At 47.1% G+C, this 20685-nt stretch overlaps 1 protein-coding gene across 1 annotated transcript in view; it reads left to right on the forward strand.

Moving 5' to 3' along the window:
- Positions 1-20685, forward strand: part of LOC111077321 — a 48652-nt gene continuing 27967 nt past the window's right edge. The window contains 6 exon segments of the mRNA XM_041596280.1: positions 1-73; positions 10791-11331; positions 12315-13735; positions 13770-14002; positions 14066-14940; positions 14942-20646. Coding sequence (XP_041452214.1) covers positions 11288-11331; positions 12315-13735; positions 13770-14002; positions 14066-14940; positions 14942-20646 — 8278 coding nt within the window. The 5' untranslated portion in view covers positions 1-73; positions 10791-11287.

The raw sequence follows: 20685 nt of genomic DNA on the forward strand, positions 1-20685 counted from the left end.
TTTCAACAAAACAAAATGGAGGTTCGTGTGGTGCGTTGTCCGACATAGTGCTGCTAGAATTCTGCATTAAACGGTAATTAAAAGTGTATATCAATTGATGGAATTAACAAGAAAACGCTGATAAAGTTGCCGGCAACTGGATAAGCAAGAAACCCAAACAAAAATGAGCGTATTTTAAGCGAAAAATGCGTTTGAAAATCGCACCCGAAAAAGAGACACTTGAAAAGAAAAAAATGTGCAAAGAAGAAGAGAGTGGAGAGCAGAGCGAAGAGCGAGCACAAGACGACACACAAGCGACGAGAAAAACGGCAAAAGAAATATGTATTTCGCGAGACGACGACGACCGCACCGAGCGGCGGCGACTGTGACGGCGACGGCAGAGAAAATCAAAGGCTGAAAGCAGCCAATGTCCAATTTTCAATTGTTTTTCCTAGTGCCAAGTGCATTTTGTAAATATGTATGTTTGTGTGTGTTAATTAATTGGCAAAAAAAATAATTACAACAATTTCTAAAACAAAAACATAAATACATAATCAAATCTGAAAGTGTGAGAGAGAAGTGAAGTCTTGGAGGAGTTTTTTCTTCTGCTGTCTAATTAAAAATGGACCTCTCTGTGCAACTGTGTGTTTGTGTGTGTGTGTGTGTGAATATGTGAGCTTCATCATGATGTTTGATGTCTTTTGCGGGGGTGCGGTGGGGACAAGCAAGCCGCCATCAAAGTTGATTTCTTTCTTCAAGTCTGCTCTTGGTCTCTCTCGCACAAATTAGTTGCAGTTGATTTTTCCCGTTTCTTCGTGGCCGAAGAGATTTTGCGTTTGCTCGCCATTTATAATTGCTGCCTTCCTTTTCCCACTCGCACAGTCTTCTTCTTTGACTCCCAAAAATGTTGTTGCCTTTTTTTCGCGTATCGCGCGTCGCATAAATTTTGTGTATGTATTGGTCTCTGTTTTGGCTGTGTGAGTGCTGCTGCAGTATTGCCAACATCGTGAGATGCAGGCACAGAGCACCATTTGCACCTGTGCAAAAGACAATCTCCCTGTCGTCTTCACCCCCGCAGCCTGCAACTCCACGAAATGCTACATTTTCTGCCCTCCCTCTTCGGTGCTCTCTGCATATTTTGTTATTGTTGCAGCATCTGCTGGACAAATTTGCTATTACTCAAATTGAAGAGTAATTAAAGTTCGAACCGAACCCCCTCTTTCGATATGTTAATTTGAGCGCAAGAGCAGCACAGCAGGCAGATACATTGCCCCTGCAACGGTATCCCCATCTCTTCTTCTTACTCTTTAGGCTTCAACCATTTGATTGCTGGCTGCTCTGCCTCTGTCAACTCATCTGTCTGCCTCCCTCTTGCTCATTTTTACCCATACTCTCCAACACTCACACAAACACACGCTCGGACACACGTTTTTCTAGCCGGGCCACTCGCTGGCTGGCCTGGCCTGCCGTTTGGTTTGCCTGCCTGCTTGCTCTCTCACACTATAACGCGCAATTGATGAGAGAGCGTAAAATTCATGCGCTTGTCGCTGCTCTCGACGCAACGCGTCTGTTGTGCGTCTCTTCGTCTGCTGAGACGGCTGTAACAATTTTTTGTCTTTTGCTTTTCATGACTTCTTTGCGGTCTTTTCCTTTGCTACTACTAAAATGAAGAAAAAAAATACGCCAGAGGAAAGGAAGAAGCAGAAGCACCAGAGATTTCCAGTAATATCTATCGATTTCTTTGTTTGGGCTGCTGTCGACGATGACGGCTGCGGCGCTGCTCCAACTCTACGTGCGCGTATATCATGTTTAATTGTAATTATCGTGTGTGAGTGTGATTGACTGTATGTGAGAGAGTGGAGAGCAAGAAGCAGCAGCAACAGTCCGCGAATGGCAATCGCTGCGCTTTTGTAGTTTTGCTGCCTCTTCTACATTCCTCTTTTGTTGATGTTGTTGTTGTTGTTGGTACAATTGTGCTACAATTATTGTATCTACACTTGAATTAGCAATTGTTGTAGTTGTCGTCATTCCTTGATTCCGTCGTCATCTGTCATTCTCATACGAGAATCGACTCGCGCGCGCTCTTGTCCGAAAAAAAATTGATTGCGTGACCACCAGCCAAATGAACTGTAAACTGTATGTGAGAGGGAGAGCGTCGAAACGGATTAGCAGAACCATTGCCAGGCGAGAACCATAAAAAATGTGAGTAAATATTTGTTTAACCCTAGAAATTAAGTTATATTTTGATATAAGGTAGGTCCGTACAAAGGTTAACACGAATCTTTGAGAAATTTACAACAATGGGAAGGCAGAGAATGCTTTTTAGAAAAATAATTATGTATCTTCGAGCCCAAGCAAAGCAGCAGATACAGGCAGACAGTCGCAGACACACACACACACAAGCGTACTCACACAAACAAGAGAAGCAGTCCACACACACACAAGCACACGAAATAATTTCAGAACCAGAGGGAGAAGCAGTAATAAAAAAGCGTCACACGCCATACCCTTTCCACTCAACCGCACTTCCCCCGTCCTATGTCCACACTCGTTCACTCATTTATTGAGAGAGTAGTAGAGTGGGAGCCAGCCCCCATTATTTGCGGCGAAAACAGAAGAAAAGAAAAAAAACAGTGCCCGCCTTACGTGACGTGCAAATGAGAACAACAACAACAGCAAACAAGAGGAAGAAAACTGAAGCAAACAATTCATCGAAAGAGAAGACACACACACACACACAAAGACAGCGGAAAGAGCGAGAATGAACGGAACAAATGGATGGATGGAAAAGCAGGCACCAGGCAAAGCCAAAACCATATCATCCATCCCAAAAAACCGAATCAAAACCGACCAAACAACACAAGGCGCAAAACATATGAACGACAACGACGACGCCCCACACACAAACACACACACAGATACAGACAGATGTACAGATACAGAGCCGCATGCATACCACACACAAACAAAAGGCAAAGCCAAAAGCCCAAGCAGCGCCACGGATATGCGAATGCGAATAAAATAGCAACAACAACGAAGAGTCAGAGCAAGCAACCGCAGCAGCAGCGACAGGGCAACCAGCAACAACAATTATGCGGCGAATTTGCACGAATCATGCGAAATCTCCAATACACACACACACACAGGCCACACTCCTCACTCATCCGTACATATGCCCCCATCCCATGCATAATACGTGTTTTTTTGTACTTGTCGCCGTAATGTTGTTGGTTTGTCGCCGCCGTCTTTTCCATTTCTCGCCGCCCAACTGCCAACAACCGCGGCCATCATCATCACGGTCTGCGCTTTGCTTTTGAGATTTTTCTTCATTCTCAACTCTGTCGCTCTCGCCATCTCTTTCGCCGCCTTTGACCACCCAACAACAACAGTAACACACAATCCTGCAATGAAACCACTTAAAACCAAAGCTAATATTTTCTGTCCATCTTTTTTTTAATTTCGTATTATCTGCCACTTTGTTCGCTGTTTTGTTTGTCGCTTTTGCACTCTCATTCTATACGAAAAGCTGTCGGCATGCTGTCGCTGTGTCTCTTCTGTCTCTCGGTTGGAATCCCCCTAACATGGCGCTGACGCTGGCTGCTCTGCCGCCAAAGGCCGGCACACGACCCCTTCCCTTTCTACACTCCTCTCTTCGCCTGCACCAACAACACCAGCCCCTACCACCCTCTGCCCCCTTCGTCTGTGGCAGCAGGCAGCACGTGATATACTCGCTTTGCTTTTGTAATTTTGCTTTTGGCCTGCTCTTTAGCGCACGCTATGCTTTGCTTTCGTATTTTTTGTTGTTTTTTTTACTTCTTCATACATTCATTTCACTTGTTGGGCTGTTTTTTTTTCTCTCTCTCTCTCTTTCTTGTGTTTCTGCTTTGTGTGAGCTTTTCGTCGCTCTCTCGGCTTTAGCCGGCACACAGTCGCGCTCGTGTTAGTGTTCATTCAAGAGAGCGGACTCTCATTCTTGCTCTCTCTCTCACTCACTCTGGTAGTTGTTCTGCTCAAACGGCTGTTTCTTGAACTTCGTTCTCTCTGCTTCTTCCACTCTTGCCGCCTCTCTGCACATACTTCTGAATCCACAATGACAATGGGCACCTCTATCCGGTTTAGGTCCAGGTGCAAATTTGTATACAACAGTTTTAACTCGATAATCGGGTCAGGACTCGTACAAGAAAGGACGACTGTGTGTACATGTGTTTTTAGTTTTTTTTTTTTACTTATTCACTTTTGGCAATTCTAGCGGGAAACATGGCGTCAGTTTTGTCACATTTTTTCCTATGCCTATTCATGCACGGTTCTGCTTTGCTCTCTTTGGCCACACTGACTATTTTGCAACGTCATCATATGCATCCAATGCAAGTGTCCACGCATTTAGAGATGGGCATCGTTTTCTATTGATTTTGTGTTGGGTCTTGCTATACGGTTAGTGCTATAAAGAATTAACGCTTCATTTTTAAACATTTGGCATGCCATCGACAAAGGTATTCTATCTCACCTTGTTTGCGAATGTGTTAATGATTGTTATCCAAATATGGAAAGTGTTTTAGATAGTTGCCACGAAATCTTTTAATAATTGTGCGAAAACCATCGTAGTGGGATAATCATTCAGACAATCCAGTGCTACAAATATGAACCCTTCGGGTTAATCTTATTTTGTGTGTGTTTCTTTGATGTGATATTTCGCAAGCAACATTTATCTATCGCTCATTGCTCATCTCTAATACCAATTGGACATGCCATAAATGTACCGTTACACATTCAAAAAGCTGCGACACGACGTGTTTGTAATTTTTTGCCCAGCGAACTTTTGTGTGTTGCTGCTGTCTTTCTGTCGCTATTCGCGTGTGTTTGTGTGTGTGTGTGTGTGTGTGTGTGTGTGTGTTAGGGGAGTTGGTGCTGTGCGCTGCTCGGCGCTCTTTGGCTTTTCCGAAAACTGTGTGTGGCAGCAGCAGCAGCAGCGTCGTCGTTGCTGCTGTTACTTTACCTATTTTATTACCATTTTTATGTACGTTTCTGTGAGAGTGTGTGCGTTGCGCTGCTGCGCCCATCTGTCTCTGCTTTGCCACTGCCTCTACTTCTACTTTTACCTCTGTCCCTGCACCCCATCCCATCACAGTCTCTTTGGTTTGCTCTTTGGCTCTTGACGGACTTGCTGCTGCTGTTGTTGGTGTTGCTTTTCTTACAAAAACCAACTGTACTTTTTAGTTACTGTTAGCGGGTCGAGCCAGGGGCCACTTGACTTGATTGTTATTAAAGCATGTACATACCACTGTGTATATGTACATACCATATGTATGTATGTACATTCATAATTTGTTATGCATCATACATATGTGCATATTCGTACACTCACACAGTGCACCCATGATGTCTTCGTGCAGCTGCTCTGATTTCCACTTAATGTACTGATAAAAGTAGATCTTCATTGAAATATACAATAATTCTTTAAAATTAACGAATTAATGCGACAATCTCCTTTAAAAATAAATTATAAATTAATTAGTTACATTTCGATAGTATACGTGTCTAACCTTTGTTGAGAAGATCAACTCTAGGTACGGTAATTTTACCTCTTTCCCGAGTACTTGGAAACACAACACAAAATATTTATTTGCTGGTTGTAAACACAGTAAACTCTAACCTAATAATAGTGAGATAAAGTAAAGACTGTGGAATACCCAAGCGGGAGTTTTTTAATACGACTTTATCCGCTTAAAATATAGTATATTCCTGGGAAAAAGTCTACAATTTAGGTATTTTATACAAATGTAGCTGAGAAATTTTCTACTGGAACTTTTCATTTGCATTAATTTTTTTCATCATTACTTAAAAGTCATACCCAAAAAAAAAGAGATTGTATAATGGCCACATTTTGAATTCATTTTTGGTTACAGACTAATCTTTTTCAAGTTTTAAAGAAACCTGAATGAATGAACTGAATGCCTTTACAAATACATCAAATGAAACTTATGATTAAACATTTTGCAACGACAATAGCAGCAACAGAGAAATAAGACTGAGAGAGACGAGACAACAGTTCATTCACCTTCTCTTCTCCGTTTTTAGTTAGCTCAAAGTATTTTTTTGACAGTTGTGTTTTGTGCTTGTCTTCGTGTTTGTTTTTGGCTTGAGATTTTTTGGGCTTCTCTCTTTATTCACCTTTTGATATGTAACAAATATTTGACCCACAATAAATGAGAGTGTCGCAGAGGAGTGCAAAAGACGTAAACCAAAGAGAATTCGCCTCTTCTTCAGACAACTGTGTTGACAATAATGTTTTCGCATAGGTCTATATTATTTCAGGAAACATAAAACGACGGAAATTTTACACTTGATTTTGTTGAATATTGAAGTTAAAAAAAAACACTATAGTTTGTGCCATCGATTCTATCTCCTGCAACAGAACCTGAATTATGGAATCTGTCATCCACGAAATGGGGGGAGTCATCGGGGTTGCTTGAGTCTGACTGGCTTGACAGGATTCCAATAGAAATCTGTGGTTATGTGATCGAGATGATGATACAACTAGAAAAGGCTACATTTAGATTTCATTTTGTACACCAATCAGCTTCTGTGCTCGGCGACACATGGCCCAGCTCTGGATGTCCCCTCTGGCTGACAAAACCGTCTGGACGACTTCTTCTTGAGTGCACAGGAACATTCGTCTGGATGGACTGTGTGGATTGTATGTAATTGGAGATTGCCAGCTGCTATTCCGATGGTGGGGTTTGCGAATTGGGCAAACATTTTTACATCACCTTTGGGCTTGGCCCAGCACCATAAAACTGTGAGAAAACTTGCTCGCTCGCTAAGGCTCCATATTTCATGGCACATTAAACGATGGAGCATAAAGAAAAGAAGAAATATACGAATGGAGACCACCGACCCCACCCCACTGGTGTTGTTGCTCGGGAGGGTCACAGTCGCACCGAAATGTTGTGTCGCGTCTTCTCATTGCTGGCGACATCGTTGTCGTCGTTGCTGTGGCTTTGACTGTTGGACTCACAGAATTTGCCTGTCTATTATCACCTTTAATCGATTTTTCGCTTATTTAAAACAAATGTACAGTTGTGCGCAGACACAGACACAAAGACCGATACACCGACACCAACGCAGACACATAGAGCACATTGGGAGCAGACACTGGCTATGGCTATTGCTATGGCCGTGGCTACACTCGCAATAAGTAAAATATAATTTCACAATTTTTCAGATGTCTGCTTTAGCTTACACAAACAAACACGCAGACATTTATACATAATAGAGGCAAACATACAGTAGCGGTCAATGGAATAGGGGTGGATTCACTTTGTCATAAAGCAGATTTTTTTTAAACAGGGATGTCCAAAGGATCAGTAGAAAATTGCAGCGCCGTTGATGTCAATTATATCTTGTTGAATTTCTGATCGAATTTTGTTTTTTGTTGAAATTAAATTCTTAGACTTGTGTATCCTAACATTTAAACCATATTGAAACTCGTTATGCTTATTTTTCCAATAAAATTTGCTCTCATCAAGATAGTTCCCATGAGTTAAACTTTCAACTAATAACCTTGATTGGTGGGCAACAAATGTATACAAAATATAATTGTTTGTTAATCTAATCATATTTTGTAGATTATAGCCCATTTCGGGAGCGTATGTCTATAGATTTTCAGTCATAAAAGAAACAAATATAGATCCTTAAACAACATACTCTTAAAATTACCCTTAAACAACGAGCATGGTTTTTTTTTTGCTTGTGGGAGATAATTTTTGGCTTTAACTATTTTGTTGATCGCTGCTGTACACACAAAAGCATACATACCCGTACATATGCATATTACTATTGCTTTTAGTTTATTGTTTTTGCAATTACTTTGGCTGATTTGTTCGTGTAAAAGCGGCACGGTACTGGCGGCTGCAAAGGCAATGGCGACGCCACAAAAGAAGAAGCAACAGAAGAAAGAAAGAGACTGAAGAAGAATCAAAGAAAAAGAAAAAAAAAAAGTAAACTCAATGACATGTACCCACACAAACTCACACACAGCAACACAACACCGATAGCCATAAACACGCTTTGATAAATATCCAACCTAGACAAAGGCGTATGCAAACCCCCCTTTTGTTACACTTTTAGCACTTAGATGCCCCGTTGAAAGGAAAAAAAAAACTTAAAGCGAGATAAAAAAAAAGGAGAGGTTTCAAAGGTTCTACGCTACATTTGCAAACAACGAGTATGACTAAAATCCTAATACCTCCTGCAAGGGTATATGTATATGAAATTAATTTTTGGTCACCCCTAAACGTCTAAGCCCCTGGAAGTCTATCTCTCCTATCTCAGTCTTTCGCACACAACTATGTGCTTCGCATGTACCTTTCGACTACTAGTAATAATAATGGGGGAAAAAGCTGGAAACTAAATAAATAAATAAATAGCTGAAATTGCAAAAGCGAAATGTAATTGATTACACTCAAAGCAGCAGCGGCAGCAGCAAAGAGAGGAGAGTAAAGACACAGAGAGATGAGAGAGAGAGAGCGACAACTGGCTAAATGATTGTCCAATGAGCGCGAACAACTCATGGGTTTTCAGAGAGGGGGGTGCTGGGGCGGTTATAAGGGGGAAACGGTGCTAAGCTCTCCGCTTAGCCCCATGTCAGGCGACCATCCGTGCACTCATCACATAAGTTTCGCTGATGATATGTTTCTCTCTCGTGTGTGTGTGTGTGTGTGTGTGTGTCTGAATGAATGGAGATGTGTGCAAATGTGAAGGTGTATGTGCGGTTCACTGGTTGACTGACTGCGGCGAAGCCTCTGCCTTTGCCCTTACCCTGTCAAAATACACTCGCACCATAATGTATGCGTACACCCTCTAAACAAACAAAAGTTTGTTTGTCTGTAAATTATGCTGCGTATTAAATATCGATATATTTTGCATTTCTCAATCTCATTCATCTGTGCTTTAATTCGTTTTTGTAGGGTGTACGAATACACGTTTTACCCACTGTGTGACGCGCACGTATTTATAACAGTACACAAGAGCAGCAGCAGAAAATTTTCGGTTGTGTATGTAACTGCATATCTCTATGTACGAGAGATATGGTTCCTCTCGCTGTTGTTGTTTTTGTTGTTGTTGTTGTCTCTATGTCTCTGTCTCTATCTCTACTTTCCATTTGCACACAGACACACACACACACACACACGCAGAAACACGCCATAAAACAGACACCACACCTTTGCCACCCCACCGCCACTCCACTAGCTCCTCGAATCTCCTTCTCTTTGCTGGTGGCATTTGCATATCTTTTGGCTCTCACAGCTTCCCCCGCTCCACACTCCCTACCTATATCTGTACTTGTGCAGCACCACACCACCCCACCACCCATGAACCAGTCAGTCAACCCACCCGCATTTTTCTTATTTTTTTTTTTGTTTCTGCCTCCTCCTTGCCTCGCTCTCTTTTTGTTGCCGTTTTTCTGCTACTTTAGATTTTCGGCTAAAAACGGGCAACGCGCGTCGGAGACAATGCGAGAAAAATCGATAGAGTTGCCATTGTTTTTTTCACTGTCGTCGCATAAGATTTTCTACCCCCACCAAAACCACCACCGCCCCACCCCCTTCAACCCAACACCCAACCATTTACCGAATCGAAAGCCCAACCCGAACCGAACTCCCTGGCAAAATCCATTTCCATTCCTACAAGGAAACTTTAATCTCTGTTTTACCATCTACCCTCTTTTTTTGTGTGTGGGCTCCGCCGAATCATTCAGCAAAACCAGTGAATCATTTAATTATTTTACACTTGATCTTTGTTTTATTTTGTGAAACATTTTTGGTGGGTGATTTCTTCACTCATCCGTGTATAAAGTATGAACTAGTTCCAGTTCATCATCTTTTTATTTGTACCCCAGCAAATATTTGTGTGCCTTCTCGTACTAGTAACTCCGTTTATTATTTTTGCCTATGTGTAAAATTAATTAATTAATTCTATAAAAGGTTTATAGCAATGCAATGGTATTCACTTGCATGGGCTTAGCTAGTTCCTGTTATTGGTTTTTTTTTTTGTTATCTTACATTTGAAAAAATTCCATTTCATTACCCTAAAATCATGTAATTTCGCAAAAATTATTTTTGGTGTATTATTTACGTATCTTTTTATTATTTATTTGTTTGAATGATTTATTAAGTGAACTATGAAACCCAAAATCATTTCCCCATCTGCTCAAAATTTTGAGGGGTCAAACTGTACGTTCTATGTGACAATATTCGAAATTCATAAGCGTATAGCTTTTCCCCTTAAAACTTGATGCAACAGCAACAATCGCAACAAAAATTGTATCGTGTTAAGTACAAAATAGTTACTAATAATTGGAAAATCTGTCTTAGACTTTGGTTTGCACAAAGATTTATCATTGAAACGTGTTTGTGTTCTGTTTTATTGCTTCTCTATCATCATAATCGCTCACTTATGTTATCTACAGATGGGTCTGTACGCATAAAAGCTGGTATTAGCTTTTGTTTCTTCTTATATTGTATAACAAGTTATATTTAAGTACCAAGTAAAAGTTAAGTAAAACCATTAGCTCATATCATATCTATAGATATTTCTATCTTAAAATCAAACTAAAATTCTTATTTTCTTTTTCTATTTGCAGAATAAACAAACAAATACTTAAAAACTATGCAAATTTCGCTTAAAATACGCTCGTAAAAAAAACATGAACTCTCTGATAAATGTGATAAATTGCCGTTTAACGTAGACCCATTTATAAACCACAATTGTATACTAATATTAATCTATTGATTATTTTTGTTGATTTCCAGCTGTGAGCAAATGTGTTTCACTGCGAATATGTCAAAGGTCGGCCATGAAGTGCGCGAAACAAGAAAATCAAATGACTTTAATAATACTATATAAAAGCAACATCAAGACGTTAAATTGCACATCAGCTGTAATTAAGTTTAGTAGTTAGAAACAAAAGAAATCTATAAACCAATATAATATACATAAATATATATAAATAGTGAAAGAAAGTGTGAAAGAGGAGGCCCGCCCCCACAACAACAACAACATAAACGTATATATATATTCAGGGGTTCCAGACAACCCCCCAACATCCCAAAACGGAACTTGAACTCGAACTCGAAACCAAAATCCAGTTCCAGTGGCAGTTCCCCGGATTCCACCTTTTGACAACGGCCACGCGCAGAGAGCAGCATCAAAATTAAGCCAATAGACGACCAAACATAAAAAAACGCAGCGTCGCGTCTCCATCGACGTGTAACGGACATTTCTGTGTGCGCTGCGTTTCAAAAATCTGATGGATGGAAATGCACAAAATATGTTTCACGGAAATCATCAAGGGTGAGTTTTTATTATCCTTTTTTTTTTCAGTTTACTTTTTGTTGGTAAAATGTCACCCCAAAGAAGTTAGGGAAATGGGTTAAATTATTGAGAAGATGGAGAAAATTCTTTTAATTTATTGAAATTATTTCATTGAAATATTAGTTTACAGGGACAGTTCCTATGATCAGATCTGGGTGCTAATTGCAACAGACCTTAAAAACATATTCATATAGAAAGTCATGCACATACAATACTCGTTAAGGGATGTAGTGAATTTGCGTGTTTCAAAATCGCTCATATTTTTATCAGATGATGGTTATAAGTATTTTAACAAAGTGATATATTATAGTGTTTATTTTTTGGTAAATGGTGTGTGTTCTGCTTCTATTTATGAAGTTTATTTACTATTTATCTTTCTACGATGTATAGGTTTTAGTGTCTGCAAAGAAGAATTCGCATTTGAAAATATGTAATAATATGTAATATGAAACGGAATCTAATGGAAGGAGTGAGAGTACATTGGAAAAGGTGTCGGGTGTAAGAGAGAGACGGAATGTAGAAGATACCGTATAACAAATAAGGAACGGATACCGTAAGAGAATCAGAATCGGAAGGAAATTTATAAAACGGAAGATCAGACGATGGGTGATGTAGAATGTCTTTCACACTCACGGCATAGATGTAGAATTGTGTCCAAGGGAGCGTCTTATTAAATGAGGTTCAACTGTCTTTTATGAATATCAAAATTAATTGGCTATTTATACTAGGACTGCGTTGTGAGGGCAAACTCTCTCAATTTGTCTCGCACCACGAACCACGCCTGCTAAGACATCTATTCTAATGTTAATTCCAGCACTTCGTTCCCCCTTAAAAGTTAGGGCAAGGCTAAACACATCATAAAGGATGTCAAGTACCGCATCCTAGGGCTAAAGCTAGAACACCCTCTATAGTTATCTTTAACTCAAACTTACTCTCCTTTCCTTGTCTTTCCTTTTTTACAGAGATCCCTATTACCGTTACGATGCGGCCGCCGCCGCAGCAGCCGCCGCAGCGGCAAATCCTCGGGCAATGGGCCCACCGGGCGGCTATCCGCCGCGCCACAGAGCCCCACATCCGCTACAGCAGCAGCCACAATATCCATCGTACCAGCCAACGGCGGAGAATCTGTACGGGCTGGGGGCCGCCGATCAGCATGCGGCGAGCATGGGCGTCGGAGTCGGTGTGGGCGTTGGAATGGGTGATCTAAGTGGATGGGGAGCAGCCCCCTCGGTCCCGGGACAGGCAGCAGCGTATCCGGGTGCTGGTCTGGGGGCCTATGGTCATCCGCAGGCGGCTCCACCGGCGCAGCAGCAGCGCCAGAGCAATGCCAGCGCCTACCGCCAACATATGCCCGCGTACGGACAGCAGGAGCAGCAGAAACTAGCTCCATACGGCGCCCAGCAGAGCATGATGACGGGCTACGGGAGTCTGGCGCCCCAGCAGCAACAGCAGCAACAGCAACCGCCCACGCCACAGCAGCAACAGCAGCAGCAACAACAGCAGCAGCAGAGCCAGCAGCAGGCTCGACTGCCGCAGCACTATCCGCAGGTCCCTGGCCAGCATCCCCTCTATCCCGGCGTGGGAGTGGGCGTGAGTGGGGCACCGACAAGTGCTCTTCAAGCGGGACAACCGGCCGCACCGCAGGCCTATGCCCACAGTCCGTACGGCAGTCCGATGCAGCATCAGCCGGGACGGGGTGCCCCCCAGCATGTGGGCTACGGGCATGCGGGACTCGATCAGGCCTCGGCCTACGGCCAGCATGTGCCGAGTGCAGCGCCCCCGGGCCACCATTTGACCGCGCAGCAGCAGCAGGCAGCGCAGCAATTGGGGGCCCACCAGCAGCAGCAGCTCCAATCGCAGCAACAGCAGCAGGCGCAACAACAGCAGCAGCCGAATCATGTGGGTCTGATGCAGCAGCAGCAACAGATCCCAGGAGCCGGCCTGCCGCCACCACACATGGGCATGCCGCCCAGCTATGGGAGCCACCACCAGCAGCAGCAGCAACAGGTGAACCCCCAGCAGCAACAACAGCAGCAGCAGGCTGCGCCTCCCTACATGTCCTCGAGCAAGCATCAACAGGCGGCGGCACAGCTCAACTCATCGCCACAGTACAGGGCGCCGTTCCCCCAACTATCGCCACAAATGTCGCCACGTCCGCCCACCATGTCACCTCATCCACAGATGTCACCGCGACCGGTGGGCGTATCGCCAGCGAAGCCACCGCCACAGAGCAGTCAGGGACAACAACAGCAGCAACAGGTGAACGCTCAGCAGCAGCAGCAGCAGGTGAACACCCAGCCCAGCCAGCACAGCATACAGGGAATGGTGGGGCTTCCGTCGCCCAGGCCACAGCCACCGGTCGGTGGGAACACGGTGGGAGCCAGTTCCTAAGGTGCCGCCCAGCGTGGGCGTGGGAGTGCCGCCCAGTGTCGGTGTGGTTCCTACACCGGTAAACACTCTCCAGGCCCTCGAACAAATGGTAATGCCCACCCAGGCGCATGGCCTGCCACCAATGGACTATCCTTCGGCGTACAGGAGTGCTGTTGTGGGTCCCAGGATGCCAGCCTCACCATCACCACAGCAGCAGCAGCATCACCAGCAATGGGGTGGCCCCCAGCATATGGCGGCCATGCAGCAGCAACAGGCACAGGTGGCCGCCCAGCAGCAGGCGGCGGCACAGCAGCAGGCGGCGCAACAACAGGCAGCGGCGCAGCAGCAGCAAGTGCAACAGCAGCAGCAGCAACAAGCACCACCACCCGCCGCACAGCAGCAGCAGCAGGCGGCGGCAATGTTACAGGCAGCCCAGCAGCAGCATCACCAGCAACAATTAAGCATGTACGGCCAGGCAATGGGGCAGCAGCAGCAGCAACCACAGCCAACACAGCAGCAACAGGTGGTTGTGCCACCAGTGGTCGCACAGCCGCAGCCACCAGTGGCAACACCACAACAGCAGCAACAACAACAACAACAGCAGCAACAGGTGCAGCAGCAGCACCAACAGCAGCAACAGCAACAACAACAGCAATCCCTCAATGACCAACTGCAGCATTCCATCAACGATATTGTGGGAGGAGGCGGTGGCAGCTCTGGAGGAAGCAGCAATCAACAGCAGCAGCAGCAGCCCCAAATCTCGGCCATGTCCTCGCCTTTGCATCAGCAGAGTCTCCCCAGCATGCATCATTTGATGCAACAGCCCAATATGGAGGCAGCAGCAGCAGCACCTCCGCAACAGCAGCAGCAGCAGCCACAACAACCAACGTTGACATCGCCGCATCATCAGTTGCAACATCAATCGCCCATACATCAACAGTCGCCACATCACCAACAGCAGCAGCAGCAGCATCTGCCGACTTACAATCAATCGCAGGTGCAGGTGCAGTCGCAGGCGCAGCAGCAACAGTTTGACCCGTTTTCCAATATATTGGGTGATGCCAGCAGTCAGGCGGCAGCGTCGGCAGCACAACCACAGGCGCAGGCCCAGGCACAGCAACAGATCATGTCGCCGGCCCATGTGAGTTCCCCAATACCACAACAGATGCAGCAGCAGCTGCAGCAGCAGACCCCACAGCAGCAGCAACAGCAGCAGACTCCCCAGGCAAGTCCAACACCAGCAGGCCCCCACGACACCCTCCCATCATTTGAGCAGCATACTTAATGAGACCGCTAACTCCAATGATTCGTCCACTTTGGCTGTGGCCGCGAATGACAGCAACAACAGCAGCAGCAACAGTAGCACCAACAGCATCGTGAACAATCAGCCAACGTCCGTTCACGACAGCAACTCGCAGAGCAGCATCAATAGCAACAATCAACAGCAGCTCCTAATGGATAGAGATACGAATTCGCATGGGGCGACTTCAGAGCACTCCACACAGCATGCGGTGGGCGTAGATGTGGGGCTGTTTGATCAAAATTCCATGTCCTCGTCGAGTGCGGCAGTGGCTGCTGTGGCCTCGAATGCTGCCTCGGCAGCGGCTGCACTGCTGGACAGCAATTCGCAGTCATCGAATACGGAATTCGAGAAAAATCAAAGCGAAAGTGAGGGTTTGAGTGGCAGCACAGGCACAGGAGGTGCCGCCTCTGTAACCGAAACGGAACTGCCACAAGATGAGACGAGCATGTCCAAGACGCAGGATATAGCATCCATGGGGGCCACAGAGCTGCTGCCAGTGGTGGGGCAAGATGATCTGCTGGACAAGACCACAGAGGAGCTCGAACAGACAACATTGAGCCAGCCAGATCTCTCGACCTCTCTCTCAGAGGACCCGAAATCCGGGGAGGAAATGTCTGAAGAGAAATCCCAGCCAGCAACAGCCGTGCAGACGGAAAGCAATACCCCAGCAGCACTCACGGGACCGGGTGCGGGAGCGGTACCGCCTGCTATTCCTCCGATGGGTATGCCTTTGCATCCTTTGGCCCCGGGCTATGATGCACAGGCACAGGTTATGCCTCCAATGCTGCCACCATATGCAGCAGGAGCGGGCATGTATCCCCCCTATCCGATGCTGCATCAACAGGAGATAGCGGCACTGCAACAGCAGATCCAGGAACTGTATTGCATGCCCCCGGGCCACGAGCATCAGGACAAGTTGATGCGCCTGCAGGAGCGTTTGAATCTGCTGCAGCAGCACGAGATGGCCGAACAGTGTGCGGGCGGGCCGCAGTGTGTGCTCTTCCAGAGCATGCCACCGTACATGGCAGGGGGACCGAATCCTCTGCTCAATCAGCAGATGGTGGAGTCTCCCCAGGTGTCCTCGACCACGGGCAGGGGACGCAAGGGTGCGAATAAACCAAGGAAACCGCGTGCCAAAAAGGGCGACAAAGCGGGACAGGCGGGCAGCCAGCAGGATCTGATGGACATCAGCGGGAATGTTGTGGTGGCAGCAGCCAACGCTGCCATTCCCACCACACAGCTGCCTGTTTCCGAGGATTGTGTGACCCAAGGAGCGGGCGACACGAGTGTCGTAGGGATGCTCGAGTACAGCGAGGGCATGGGAGATCTGTCGCAGGATGTGCACTCGGCCAACGAGCTGGACACCTCCACCGATGGCAGCGGCAAAAAGAAGAAGCCGCGCAAGCCCCGCACCCCCAAGGACCCCAACAAACCGCCACGCGACAGGACGCCCAAAGTGAAGAAGACCCGTGATCCCATGGATCCCAATTCCACAGATTCCCCGGGTGCTGGCCGCAAACGCGGCAGTGTCGGGAAGCGTCGCAAGCAGTACGGCGAGGAGGGTGCGGAACCACCAGGAGACGGCAGCGAAGTGGAGGATAACAAGCCGCTGGTCCCCAAGTCGGGATCCGCTGATGCCGATGGCGAAGCCGAGCCCACATCCGGCGGAGGTGGGGCAGGAGTCGATGGCGAGTCGCCCGACTATGACGACATTCCCGTGTCGAAGATTCCACGCAGCGCAACTGAAGAGGATAAGGATCCCGAGGCGGGAGACGAGACTGTGGATTCAGTGCCGGACTCTGCAGGTGATGCTGCCTCGACGCCCAGTCGCAGGGATCGCAAGCGATCCACCGCGAGGAGTCGCCGCAATGCAAACTCCGAGGATGGAGGCAGTGCCCGGCGCAATCGTGGTTCCCTGTCGGCCAAGGCCCTCAAGAAGCGAAGGAATCGCGGAAGGATTGTACCCGAATCCGATGGCGAAGACGATACCATGGATCGCACGCCCCCGCCATCGCCACCACCCGACTCGGAGCTGGACTCGAACAAACGCCGCTCTTCGAGGAACACACAACGCAAGAAGTACGTCGATGATGTGATGCTACGATTCTCCGATGACGAGAATTCCCTGCTGGTGGCATCGCCCGTCAAAAAGGACAAGAAATCGTCGGCCGCGGCCAATGCCGCCAACTCGAATGCCGGCAGCGATGTGGAGAAGGCAGAGCCCCAATCTGGTGCCGAGGGTGAGGCTGGGAACTCTGCGGGCGAGGGCGAGAAGCCTTCCCTGGCGATGGACGAGAACAGCCAACTGGAGGCCAGTTCCAGCACCTCGGCAGCAGCCGCCGCTGCAGCAGAAAAGGAGCGTCAAAGCTCGAGCGATGCGGCATCCGCTGCTATGTCCTCGAAGCCCAATTATGTGTACATCAACACTGGAGATGAGGATAGCATGGTGGTGCAACTGGTGCTGGCCATGCGCATGGGCAAACGTGAGCTAATCCCCGAGGTGCCCAAAGAGAAGACGCCCGAGCCGGAGCCAGCGAAAACGCCGTCATCGCCATCGCCAAAAGAGGAAACAGTGGCATCGGCAGACAGTGAAGATGCTACGAAAAAGGATAAAGAAACGGAAGATACACTCAAAACCGAGGGAGAAACCGAAACTGAATCCAAGGATGGGGAAAGCAAACTTGAGGAAAAGGAAAAGAAACCAAAACCAGAAACAGAGTCCTCTGAAATGGAAGTCGACGACACGAAAGAGGAACCTCTCGACAAAGAAGAAACGGAGAAATCCGAAGAAGAATCCTCGGAAAAATCCGATGAGGAGAAAATGGAAATTGATGAAACTGAAACGACTGAAGCGACAGCTGTAAAATCCCCAGAGGAACCAAAATCCGAGGCAGAAGATGAAGAAGCCGCCAAGACTGATGAAGAAGAAACCGCCGCCACTGTGGCACCCGAGGAAGAGGATAAGGAATCGGAGACCGAGGATGAGACCAAGGAATCAGAGACCTCCGACAAAATGGAAGTGGATGAAAATGTCGGAGACTCGCCAAAGTCACCAAAGCCAGCAGCAGCAGCAGCAACAACAGCAGAAGAAGGGGAAGCTGAGGAGGCCAAGACAAGCGTCAAGAGTCCATCCTCCAAGACAGAGGAAACAGATGAAACAAAACCTGCCGCGGAGAAGGAATCCACAGATAAAGAAGCCGCGCCCAAAGTGGGTGAAGAAAGCGAGAAGAAAGAATCAAGCGATGAAGATGGGGATTCGGAAGCGAAGGACAAGGAGAACAAACCGGAACCCGTTTACATCGATGTAGAGGAATATTTCGTGAAATATCGTAATTTCAGCTACCTCCATTGCGAGTGGCGCACCGAGGAGGAGCTGCTCAAGGGCGATCGCCGTGTGGCCGCCAAGATACGTCGCTTCCAGCAGAAGCAAGCCCAGCAGGTGAACATCTTCGAGAACATCGAAGAGGAGCCCTTCAATCAGGACTTTACCGAAGTCGATCGCGTGCTCGACATGTCCGTGCATACGGATGAGAACAGTGGCGAGACCACAAAGCATTATCTCGTCAAGTGGAAGTCCCTGCCTTACGAGGACTGCACCTGGGAGCTCGAGGAGGACGTTGACAATGACAAAATCGAGCAGTATCTGCGCTTCAACAAGACCCCATTGCGTTGCGAGTGGAAGAGCCGCAAGCGTCCGCATCCCGAACAATGGAAGAAGCTGGAGAAGACGCCCATCTACAAGGCGGGCAACAGTTTGCGTCCCTACCAGCTGGAGGGTCTCAATTGGTTGAAGTTCTCCTGGTTCAACACCCACAACTGCATACTGGCCGATGAAATGGGTCTCGGCAAGACCATACAGAGCTTGACCTTTGTCCATTCGGTTTATGAGTTTGGAATACGAGGACCATTTCTGGTTATAGCCCCCCTTTCGACGATACCCAATTGGCAGCGAGAGTTTGAGGGTTGGACGGACATGAACATTGTGGTGTATCACGGTTCGGTGACCAGCAAACAGATGATACAGGACTACGAGTTCTACTACAAAACGGACAGTGGAAAGGTGCTGAAGGAGCCCATTAAGTTTAATGTACTTATAACCACCTTTGAGATGATTGTCACGGACTATATGGACCTCAAGCAATTCAATTGGCGTCTGTGCGTGATTGATGAGGCACATCGATTGAAGAATCGGAATTGTAAACTCCTCGAGGGATTGCGACAGCTGAATCTGGAGCATAGGGTCCTACTGTCGGGCACACCACTCCAGAACAATATTAGCGAACTGTTTTCGCTGTTGAATTTCCTCGAGCCCGCGCAGTTCTCCTCCCAGGAGGAGTTTATGTCCGAATTCGGAAACCTTCGGAATGAGGAGGAGGTGAACAAACTGCAGGCACTGCTGAAACCCATGATGTTGCGGCGTCTCAAAGATGATGTCGAGAAATCGCTGGCCCCCAAAGAGGAAACCATCATCGAGGTGGAGCTCACGAATATCCAGAAGAAGTACTATCGCGGCATACTCGAACAGAACTTTAGTTTCCTGAAGAAGGGCACCACATCGGCCAATATACCCAATCTGATGAACACCATGATGGAGCTACGCAAGTGCTGCATTCATCCATATCTGCTCAATGGAGCCGAGGAGCAGATTCAATACGATTTCAAGTCGCAACATGGCGAAGATCCCGAGTCCTATTACAAGAATTTGATTCTATCGGCGGGTAAAATGGTGTTGATTGACAAACTCCTGCCCAAACTGAAGGCTAATGGTCATCGCGTGCTGATCTTCAGTCAGATGGTACGCTGCCTGGATATTCTAGAGGACTATCTGGTCTACCGGAAGTATCCCTTTGAGCGGATCGATGGACGCATTCGCGGTAATCTCCGACAGGAAGCCATCGATCGCTACTCGAAACCCGGCTCCGATCGCTTTGTCTTCCTGCTCTGCACGAAGGCAGGCGGATTGGGCATCAATCTGACGGCGGCCGATACGGTGATCATCTACGATTCGGACTGGAATCCCCAGAATGATTTGCAGGCCCAGGCCCGATGCCATCGCATCGGGCAGCGCAAAATGGTGAAGATCTATCGTCTGCTCTGCAGGAACACCTACGAGCGGGAGATGTTCGACAAGGCCTCGATGAAGCTCGGACTCGACAAGGCCGTCCTCCAGTCGATGAACACCCAGGGCTCCAAGGATGGCAACAACAAGCAGTTGACCAAAAAGGAGATTGAAGATCTCCTCAAAAAGGGTGCCTATGGGGCCGTCATGGACGATGACAATGCCGGGGATAAGTTCTGCGAGGAGGATATCGATTCGATCCTAAAGCGACGCACTCAGATCATTACCATGGAATCGGAGAAAGGTTCAACCTTCTCGAAGGCCTCCTTTGCCGCCTCCGGCAATCGATCGGACATCACCATCGATGATCCCGACTTTTGGACCAAATGGGCCAAGAAAGTGGACATAGACCCCGATGCCTGTGAACGCGACGAGACCGAAGATCTGGTACTCTCCGAGCCACGACGACGCACTCAGATCAAACGCTATGGTCATGAGGATGTAATGGAGCTCAATTCTGAGGATTCGTCGAATGAAAACAGCGATGAAGAGGGCGGAATAGGTAAGAGAATCTTCACCCCCACCATAAGATGGTATACAT

This window comes from Drosophila obscura, unplaced genomic scaffold (genome assembly GCF_018151105.1).
Source record: "Drosophila obscura isolate BZ-5 IFL unplaced genomic scaffold, ASM1815110v1 contig_14, whole genome shotgun sequence".
Classification (NCBI taxonomy): Eukaryota; Metazoa; Arthropoda; class Insecta; order Diptera; family Drosophilidae; genus Drosophila; species Drosophila obscura.